The sequence below is a fragment of the Neophocaena asiaeorientalis genome, unplaced genomic scaffold, assembly GCF_003031525.2.
Source record: "Neophocaena asiaeorientalis asiaeorientalis breed wild unplaced genomic scaffold, Neophocaena_asiaeorientalis_V1.1 scaffold25, whole genome shotgun sequence".
In the NCBI taxonomy this organism is placed as follows: domain Eukaryota; kingdom Metazoa; phylum Chordata; class Mammalia; order Artiodactyla; family Phocoenidae; genus Neophocaena; species Neophocaena asiaeorientalis.
Genome location: NW_020172492.1, coordinates 3,258,957 through 3,270,165, shown reverse-complemented (window position 1 = coordinate 3,270,165; position 11,209 = coordinate 3,258,957). Strand labels below are relative to the sequence as shown.

Below are 11,209 nucleotides of genomic sequence, written 5' to 3'. Positions count from 1 at the left end.
ATGTAAAAGAATGAAATTAGAACACTCCCTAACACATACACAAAACTAAACTCAAAATGGATTAAAGACCTAAATGTAAGGCCAGACAGTATCAAACTCTTAGAGGAAAATATAGGCAGAACACTCTATGACATAAATCACAGCAAGATCCTTTTTGACCCACCTCCTAGGAAAATGGAAATAAAAATAAACAAATGGGAGCTAATGAAACTTAAAAGCTTTTGCACAGCATAGGAAACTATAAACAAGATGAAAAGACAACCCTCAGATGAAAAGACAACCCTCAGAATGGGAGAAAATATTTTCAAATGAGGCAACTGACAAAGGATTAATCTCCAAAATGTACAAGCAGCTCATGCAGCTCAATATTAAAAAAACAAACAACCCAATCCAAAAATGGGCAGAAGACCTAAATAGACATTTCTCCAAAGAAGATACACAGATCGCCAACAAACATATGAAAGAATGCTCAACATCATTAATCATTAGAGAAATGCAAATCAAAACTACAATGAGATATCATCTCACACCGGTCAGAATGGCCATCATCAAAAAATCTACAAACAATAAATGTTGAAGAGGATGTGGAGAAAAGGGAACCCTCTTGCACTGCTGGTGGGAATGTAAATTGATACATCCACTATGGAGAACAGTATAGAGGTTCCTTAAAAAACTAAAAATAGAAGTACCATACGACCCAGCAATCCCACTACTGGGCATATACCCTGAGAAAACCATAATTCAAAAAGAGTCATGTACCACAACGTTCACTGCAGCTCTATTTACAATAGCCAGGACATGGAAGCAACCTAAGTGTCCATCAGCAGATAAATGGATAAAGAAGATGTGGCACATATGTACAATGGTATATTACTCAGCCCTAAGAAGAAACGAAATTGAGTTATTTGTAGTGAGATGGATGGACCTAGAGTCTGTCATACAGAGTGAAGTAAGTCAGAAAGAGAAAAACAAATACCGTATGCTAACACATATATATGGAATCCAGGAAAAAAAAAAAAAAAAGGTCATGAAAAACCTATGGGCCAGACAGGAATAAAGACACAGACCTACTAGAGAATGGACTTGAGGATATGGGGAGGGGGAAGGGTAAGCTGAGACAAAGTGAGAGAGTGACATGGATATATATACACTACCAAACATAAAACACATAGCTAGTGGGAAGCAGCCACATAGCACAGAGAGATCAGTTCCGTGCTTTTTGACCACCTAGAGGGGTGGGGTAGGGAGGGTGGGAAGGAGGGAGATGCAAGAGGGAAGAGATATGGGAACATATGTATAACTGATTCACTCTGTTATAAAGCAGAAACTAACACAGCATTGTAAAGCAATTATACTCCAATAAAGATGCTTAAAAAAAAAAAAAGCGTATCAGACAGACTGCAAGTGAAGGAGAATGACATTATTAAAGACAGCCTTGCTTAATATTTTACTCTGAGTTATATGTTTGACATAATTAAAATAAATTTTAAAAATGTTAAGCCGTAAAAAAACTGGAAAGCAAAATTTAAAAAACGAATCCAACTTTGTATTAAACTGGTGATAGGATGACACCAAGAGAAAATTTTTTCAGATGAATTTTAAAATATGCTAATTTGATTGCACATCCAAAATGAAATACATCCTAACGAAAAAATTAACTGAAGAAAAAACTTCTCAGTTGTTATTAATACTACTGGCACTGTTATTCTGAACCTTTTTATATATACATACAAATACAGATAGCATAAAGAAAATAGGTAATTATGTTAATGTTGATAGAAACCAAGACTTTAAGCTGAAAAGATACAAATGCTTAACTTCAAATATAAAGCCCTTTTATCCTAAATTTGAGTATTAATATGAATTCATGTTGCATTTTCTGTTCAAAAATAAAAGAAACAAATAAAAACTTATTTCTTAGCTCTGAAAAGTCCTAGAAGTAAAGAAGAATCAGTTATGACTGAGCACTCTGAGCAATCAGATAATGGTTTCTAAATACGATTTCTCACCAAAAGCACTCAGGACTTCTTGAAAAAATGGCTGATTCCAAGTCTGAAGCAGGAAATGTACAAGATGAGTCTGAAACATCTTGTCATACTAGAAAGCAAGGAAGCTATGAAAGATGAAGAGAGTCACATCAAAAGGACTTAGGAGACAGCCTGAAGTGGCTTCCAATGGCTGAAGATGGGATAATCTGAGCATCAATAATAACTGCAGTGAACTTTAGCATCAAATATGTTAAATATCTGTTTGTAATAATACTTGAAAAAAAAAAAAAAAGGAAAGAAACCTCACTAGTTACCTTTTTAGGATGCCAGGGAATCAACACATTATTCTGAAAAAGTGTAAATGATGGGGAAAAAACAATCAAGCATTCAACATACCTTCATGTCAAAATATACCACTCTATACTACAACATTAAAGGAACAAATAAAAGGTACGTACCTTATATCTTTTTAATTTCTGTACTTCTTCTTCAATAAGCATCTGATTTTTGGCAACCTCTGACTGAATAGCACTTAACATGTTATTACCCTGATCTGTATCCATGGGTTCCTCCTTAGGGGAAAGAAAAAGAAATAACACACCCTAATGACTGAGGCTTAAGTCTAAACTATTTTTAAATGATAAACATAGTACAATCATTTTCAAATTTTATTCTTAATATTGGTGATGGAATACCAGCTTACTAACTGCAATATTAAAGGATAAAAGCTAGGTAGTATCTTCCAATTTTCTATGTTCTACAACAATACATATGGATTTTAATCTAAAAATAATCTATACTGTAGCAAACTGAATTGCTATAATCTGCTGTTGAGCTATAAAGTAAATCTGCTTAAATATACTCATGAAAATGTGATCAAAGGAACGTAAAAAAGTCTGTCTATTACTAATTCTCTTCTCCAATCATATTTACTAGAAAGATAATCATCATAAGGGATAGTAAAGATTACATGTGAATCTAAACGTGCCCAATTAATTCTGTAAGAAATATATTCTAACTTGCTTAATTATATAATGAAATTACAGTAAATTGTTCACACTTACTTAGCACATACTATTTGTCACTTTTTTTTAAGTGGTTTATATATATGTTATCTCAGTTATTCTTCACAACCACCTTTAAGGTAAATACTATTATCCCTACTTTACGTGAAGAAACTGAGGCACAAAGAAATACACTCAAATCATACTTCCACTAAGTGGCAAAGGCAGGAGCTGAATCTAAGAAGCCTGACTCCAGAGTATATTCTTGTAATCACCACTCAGGATGCTTGATTAAATCTATATTTCAGACAAAGAAAGAAAGAAGGAAAAAAGGAAAAGAGAAAATAAATGGTTTCCCTGAGAGAATAACTAAGCTAGAACTTTGTACATAAAAACATGGCCACAAACCTCAGCAAGTTGTCTTTGTAACTCTGCTATCTTCTGTTCATATATCATTTTTCTGTCAGACACAATGGCCATTAAGTTAAATCGAATTTCACCTTCACTGTACCTAAAAAAAATTAAAGCTTATAATGTAGTAAAGAAATGTAACACTATTACAATTAAGATAATCTATTGTGATTACCCCCTTATTCTCTGGGGTAAACACAGATCTACCAATTGGCTAACCATAGAAACTGACATTAAAAAAAAAATCTTTCCTAAAGAGGAGAAGTTACAACCAGTATCACAAAAATACAAACAATCATAAGAGAATACTATGAAAAATGATACACCAATAAATTCAGCAACCTAGAAGAAATGGATAATTTCCTAGAAACAGTCTTCCAAGACTGAATCAGGAAGAAACAGAAAATCTGAACAGGCTGATTATTAGTAATGTAATTGAATCAGTAAACAAAAAAATCCCAACAACCAAAACTCCAGGATCAGAGGACCGCACAGGGTAATTCTACCAAACATTTAAAGAAGAGTTAATTCCTTTATTTCTCAAACTATTCCAAAAAACTGAAGAGGAGGGAATACTTCCAAACTCATTCTATGAGTCCAGCATTACCCTGATACAAAAAACAAAGACACTACAGAAAAAGAAAATTACAGACCAATATTCCTGATGAACACAGATAAAAATCCCCAATAAAATATTAGCAAACAGAATTCAACAATACATTAAAATGACTGCACATAATGATCAAGTGGGATTTATTCCAGGGATGCAAAGATGGTTCAATACACACAAATCAATCAACATTATAACTGTATCAGCAAAACAATGGACAGAGATCACATGACCATCTTAATAGAGGCAGAAAAAGTATTTGACAAAATTCAACATCCATTCATGATAAAAACTCTTAACAAACTTGGTATAGACAGAACAATCTCAACATAATAAGGGTCATTTAAGCCAAACCCACAGCTAACATCATACTCAACAGTGAAAAGCTAAAAGCTTTTTCTTTAAGATCAGTAACAAGACAAGGATGCCCACTCCCACCACTTTTATTCAACATAGGATTAGAAGTCCTAGCCACAGCAATCATACAAAAAAAATAAAAGAAATAAAAGGCACCCAAATTGGAAGGGAAAAAGTAAAACTCACTATTTGCAGATGACATGATATTAAATACAAAAAAATCCTAAAAATTCTACCAAAAAAACTATTAGAACTATTAAGTGAATTCACTAAAGTTATAGCATACAAAATCAAAATACAGAAATCTGTTGCATTTCTGTACACTAATAATGAACTATCAGAAAGAGAAATCAAGAAAACAATTCCATTTACAACTGCATCAAAAAGAATAAAATACCTAGGAATAAAGTTAAACAAGGAGATGAAAGACCTGTACTCTAAAAACTGTAAGATATTGATGAAAAAACTGAAGACAACACAAATAGAAAGATATACCATGCTCATGGGTTGGAAGAATTACTACTGTTAAAATGTCCATACCACCCAAAGCAGCCTACAGATTCAATAATCCCTATTTTCACAGAACTAGAACAAATACTCCTAAAATTTGTATGAAACCACAAAAGACCCCAAATAGCTAAAGCAATCTTGGGAAAGAAAGAGCTGAAGGTATCATGCTCCCTGACTTCAAACTATACTATAAAGCCAAAATAATCAAAACAGTATGGTACTGGCACAAAAACACACATATAGATCAGTGGAACAGAATAGAGTCCAGAAATAAACCCACAAAACGCACAGTCAATTAATCTACAACAAAGGAGGCAAGAATATACAATGGGGAAAAGTCTCTTCAATAAGTGTTGTTGGCAAAACTGGACAGCTACATGTAAAAGAATGAAACTAAACCATTTTCTCACACCATATATAAAAATAAACTCAAAATGGATTACAGATTTAAATGTTAGACCTGAAACCATAAAACTCCTAGAAGAAACATAGGCAGTAGCTCTTTCACATTGGTCTTAGCAATAATTTTTGGATCTGTCCCCTCGAGCAAGGGAAACAAAATAGAAAATAAACAAATGGACTACATCAAACTAAAAAGCTTTTGCACAGCAAAGGAAAGCACCAACAAAATGAAAAGGCTGCCTACTGAATGGGAGAAGATATTTACAAATGATATATCTGATAACGGGTTAATATCCAAAATATATAAAGAGCTCACAATCCAGCAATTTCACTTCCAGGTATTTTTCCAAAGAAAATAAAAACACTAATTTGAAAAGATGTATGTGCCCCAATGTTCATAGCAGTATTATTTACAATAGCCAAGATATGAAAGCAACCTAAGTGTCCATTGACTGACGAATGGATAAAAAAGATGTTTTATACACACACAATGGAATATTACTTAGCCATATAAAAGAAGGAAATCTTGCCATCTGCAACAAGATGGATGAACCTAGAGGGTATTATGCTAAGTGAAATAAGTAAGACAGAGAAAAACAAATATTATATGATTTCACTATAAAAAACAAAACAAATACAACCAAACAGAAACAAACTCAAACAAATTCAGATATAGAGAACAAACTAGTAGTTGAGTGGGGAATTGGCAGGGTAGGTGAAATAGGGGATTAAGAGGTATAAACTACCATTTATAAAATAAATAAACAGGGATGTAACATTTAGCACAAGGAATATAGTCAATAATATTGTTATAACTTTGTATGATGCATAATCTATAAAAATATGTTGTACACCTGAAACTAATACAGTATTAGAAGTCAACTATACTTCAATATAAATTTATTTATTAATACTTTTGTCTATAGACAAATAAATAAGCTTTCATATATGAAAGGAAAAAATCAGCTAAATTTCCATCAATCACAAATATATTATTAAATATTTTAGTACCTCCTAGACATTTGAAATAATGTGTTTTCATCAGTTCTCATACTTTCACAAAAAATATGGTAACTATCAATTACCTTTTATTTCAATTAGAAAAAATAATTAAACTAAGACCTCACATTTGTTGAACTAATTTTACTGGCATCTTGATGGTATTAACTATATTCCTTACTATATAATTTTTTCCAAATCATGATTTTGTTTCTATTCTTAACTCATATATGTTTTACATTTCACTTGTACTTTTATCATATACAAACATATAAATATTTATGTAATATGTTACAAATAATCTCTTGTAAAGTTTCTGAATACTGTTTTATTTTCACTACTCTGATACCAATGAAACATCTTATAGTATAAGCTTGTTTATGGTAAGGATTGACATTGGAAAGATTATCCATAACATTATGTAAATGGCACTTAACCAGATGAAAACATGTAGAAAATGTAAGCCTGTTTTTGTATTAGTTCACCTGCAAAAGCTTCTCATAAATAGTTCTATTCACTGGAAAGAATATGGCCCAGTATATCTGTAGCACTTTGAACTATGAAAAAATGCTGTTTTTAAAACTCTGCTTATGGGACTTCGATTTCCCTATTCCTCCCAGTAAAAAATATCAAACTAAAAAAATCTAGACATATATTTTTTAAAAAATGAAAAAAATTAAAATTCTGAAGTGAAGAGAAGGCAGACATGCTAGGGAACCAGGACCCAAGAATGACAGTGGTGAAGTCTCTGGATTATCATTCTGCTGCGTATGTCCTGGCCTTGGAGTTAAAGAAGCCATCAATTGACAAATGCCAACAGGCACAGACAAAAAAAGCACCAACAGTCTGCTCTTTCTATCCAAACAGGAAAGGGGCAACCTCATGAGAAAACTTTGAGACAATAACCACTCTACCATACCCAAACACAACTGAAAAAACTGGCCCAAACCCTACCGGCCAGCAAAGGCTGGGTAGGGAGCCTGGACTTCCACCCCCACCGGGCTGTAACAGGCACCTGGGGTGGTGTCAGAAAAGGAGCTAGGGAGCTAGGTGTAGGGAGCTAGGACTTTCATCCCTGCAAACAGTAATGACATCTATTTGCAGTGTCAGAGGAAACCAAGTGGGAAGCCAAATGCGAAGTCACTACCATCCAGGAGTAAGGAAGCCCCCCTCCCAACTTTGGTATCAGTGGAGCCATGTAGAGAGCAGTCACAAGGCACTGCTACTCCTCCCAGCCAGGGTAGTATCAGGGGAAGCCCTACTGGGGACCAGAACTCCCAACCCCTGCCCAGCAGTAACAAGGAACCCCTTCCCACCTCAGGTGTCAATGAAGACAGTGTGGGGAACCTGGACTTCTACTTCCACCTGGCAGTAATGGGGTAGCATCCCTGATTTACCCTGCCAGAACAGTGCCCATAAAAACCAGCTAAAAGAGAAGTTTTAAATAAGATCCAGAGTCTTATAATATAGTACTGAAAATGCCCAGGTTTCAATCAATAATCACTTGTCCTATTAAAAATCATGAAAACCTCAATTTGAATGAGAGACATTCAACAGACAGTGATGACAGATGTCCAAATTCACTGACAGAGACTTTAAAACAGCCATCATAAAAATGATCCAATGAACAATTATGAACACACTGGAAACAAAAAATAGAAAGTCTCGGGCTTCTCTGGTGGCGCAGTGGTTGAGAGTCCGCCTGCCGATGCAGGGGACACGGGTTCGTGCCCCGGTCCGGGAAGATCCCACATACCGCGGAGCAGCTGGGCCCGTGAGCCATGGCTGCTGAGCCTGCGCGTCCGGAGCCTGTGCTCCGCAACAGGAGAGGCCACAACAGTGAGAAGCCCGTGTACCGCAAAAAAAAAAAAAAAAAAGTCTCAGCAAAGAAATAGAAGATATAAAGAAGAAACAAATGGAAATTTTACAACTGAAATATAAAATGATAAAAAAGCTGAATGGGTGAGTTCAACAGCAGAATGGAGGAGACAGAGGAAAGAATCAGTGAACTGAAAAGTAGAACAACAGAAATTACCCAACTGAACAAAGAAAACAGACTAAGAAAAATAAAGAGAGCCCCAGGGACCTGTGGGACTAAAGCAGGAGACATTTGTGTCACTGGAGTCCTGGAAGAGGTGAGAAAGAGGGTGAGATTAAAAAAGTTCTCCAAGTTATAATGGCTAAAAACTTCCCATATTTGACAAGATATAAACGCACAGATTCAAGAAGCTGAGCAAAATCCAAATAGAATAGATGGACAGAAATCCACACCAAGACACATCATCCTCAAATATATGAAAACTAAAACCAAACCAAAAAGAAAAAGAATTTGAAACCAACAACAGGAGAAACACCACCATATCTATAGGGCAAAAACTGTTTGAACAACAGTGGATTTATCAGTAGAAACCATGGAGGCCAGAAGGGAACAACATAACAATTTTCAGGTGCTAAAAGAAAAGACTATCAACACGGAATTCTATATACAGTGAAAATAACCTTCAGAAATAAAAGGGAAATCAAGACATTCTTAGATGAAGAAAAACTAGGATTCTGTTGACAGCAGAACTACCCTAAAGGAATGGCTAAATGAAGTTTTCTAAACAGACAGGAAACGATAAAAGAATTGAGTTCTGGAACATGAAGAAGAAAGAACAATGGAAAAAGTAAAAATATGGGTAAATACATTTTCCTTCTCTTAAGTTTTTAAAATTATGCTTCATGGTTAAAACAAAAATTATAATACTGTCTGATGGAGTCCTAAATGTATGTAGAGGAATTATTTAAGACAATTATAACAATGGACAGTAAAAGTACATAAAAGAAGGTAAGATTTCTACACTTCACTCAAACTGGTAAAATGTTAACACCAGTAGATTGGGATAAATTAGAGAAACCATTAGAAAAGCCATATAAGGAAATAAACTCAAAACCACTATAGATGTCTGAGTAACTCACAAAAAACAGGAAAAGAAAAACAAAGAAACAAACAAAAAAACAGAACAAAGAGAAAAAATTTAAATGGCAGATTTAAACCATAAGACATTAATAATTACATATTAAATATACATTTCATGTTATACGTAATTTTATAAATCCATTACATTCAATGTAAATGGTCTCAATCCACCCAGTAAGACAGAAAATGGCAGAGTGGACTAAAAAATATGATTCAAGGTATGCTGTCTATATGAAATTCACTTCAAATACAATGACATAGGTAGGCTGAAAGTAAAAGGATGGAAAAAATATATCATGCATATATGAATCAAGACAAAGCAGAAGTGGCTATATTACTGTGAAATAAAGTAAACTTCAAAGCAAAGAAAATTACTAGAGAGAAATATTGCATAATGATAAAAAGGTCAATCCACTAAGAAGAAATAGTGATCATAAATGTTTATGCAACGAACAAGAGACCTGCAGAATATGTAAGGGAAAAACTGATAAAACTTAAATTAGAAATAGCCAAATTCAAAACTGTGCCTATTTACAAATGACATGATCATCTATCAATATGTAGGAAATGTCAAGGAATTCACAAAACTTCTAAAGCTGGTGGGTGAGTTTAGCAAGGTTGAAGGATACAAGACAAAGAAAGAAAAAAATCAACCTTATTTCTACACACTAACAATGATCACATGGAACAAAAAAGAAAATATAGTATCATTTGTAATCACTCAAAAGAATATGAAGTGCTTGGGTAAAAATCTGACAAAATACATATGGAACTAGCATGCGGAAAACTACAAAATGCTGATGAAAGAAATTAAAGAAGATCCAAGTAAATGGATAGACATATTATGTTCATGGATTGGAAAAATCAATATAGTAAAAATGCCAATTCTCCTAAAATTGATGTTTGACACAATTCCTATCAAAATCCCAAAAAGAATTTTTGTAGATACAAGATTATACGAAATTTTACATAGAGGGCAGAGTATCTATAATAGCTAAAACAATTCTGAAGAAAAAGAATAAAGTCGAGGGCATCAGTCTACCTGATTTCAGGACTTACAATATAGCCACAGTCATCAAGACTCTGTAGTACTTGCAGACAGCAGACAAACAGATCAATGGAACAGAACAGTGAACCAGAAATAGACCCACACAAATATGCCCCACTGGATTTTTTTTTTTACAAGGGTGCAGCAGCAGTTCAGAGGAGGAAAGGATAGCCTTTTTAACAAACAGTGATAGACCAATTGGACAGAGGAAAAAAAAAATGAACCTTGACTTAACTTCACACCACACAAAAATTAATTCAAAATAGATCATAAACTTAAGTGTAAAATGTTATATAAACCTTTTAGAAAAAAAGGAGAAAATCTTTGGGATCTAGGGCTAGGCAAAGAATTCTTAGATTGGACAACAAAAATACAACTCACAGTGGGAAAGATTGACAAATTGGACTTCACTGGAATTAAGAGCTTTTGCTCTGTGAAAAACCATGTTGGGAGGAGGAGAGGATGGGCTATAGACTGGGAGAGAATATTTTCAGGCGACGTGTCTGACAAAGGACTAGTGATAGCTAGAGTATGTAAAGAACTTCAAGGCTTGGGGCTTCCCTGGTGGTGCAGTGGTTGGGAGTCCGCCTGCCAATGCAGGGGACACGGGTTCGTGCCCCGGTCCGGGAAGATCCCACATGCCGCAGAGCAGCTGGGCCCGTGAGCCATGGCCGCTGAGCCTGCATGTCCGGAGCCTGTGCTCCGCAACAGGAGAGGCCACAACAGTGAGAGGCCTGAACTTCAAGGCTCAAGAGTCAAAAAAACAATCCAATTACAAAATAAACAAAAGGCATGATTTTCAACATTAGTCGCTAGGGAAATGCAGATTAAAACCACAATGAAATATCACTATCCACCTATCATTTAAACAATGATAAAATAAAGGTTTAAAAGCGAGAACATTAGTTATGCCAATAAGAT

At 34.6% G+C, this 11,209-nt stretch overlaps 1 protein-coding gene across 2 annotated transcripts in view; it reads right to left on the bottom strand.

Annotated features, from left to right (window-relative positions):
* The window catches only part of UCHL5 (ubiquitin C-terminal hydrolase L5), a 46,535-nt gene that overhangs the window by 12,441 nt on the left and 22,885 nt on the right, over nt 1–11,209 (bottom strand). The window contains exons 8-9 of one of the 2 annotated variants that reach the window (XM_024738203.1): nt 3,401–3,503; nt 2,447–2,560 (exon numbers count right to left, since the gene is read on the bottom strand). In XM_024738203.1, coding sequence (XP_024593971.1) covers nt 2,447–2,560; nt 3,401–3,503 — 217 coding nt within the window. The remainder of the gene's footprint in view (nt 1–2,446; nt 2,561–3,400; nt 3,504–11,209) is intronic. The other variant, XM_024738204.1, reaches the window with a different exon arrangement.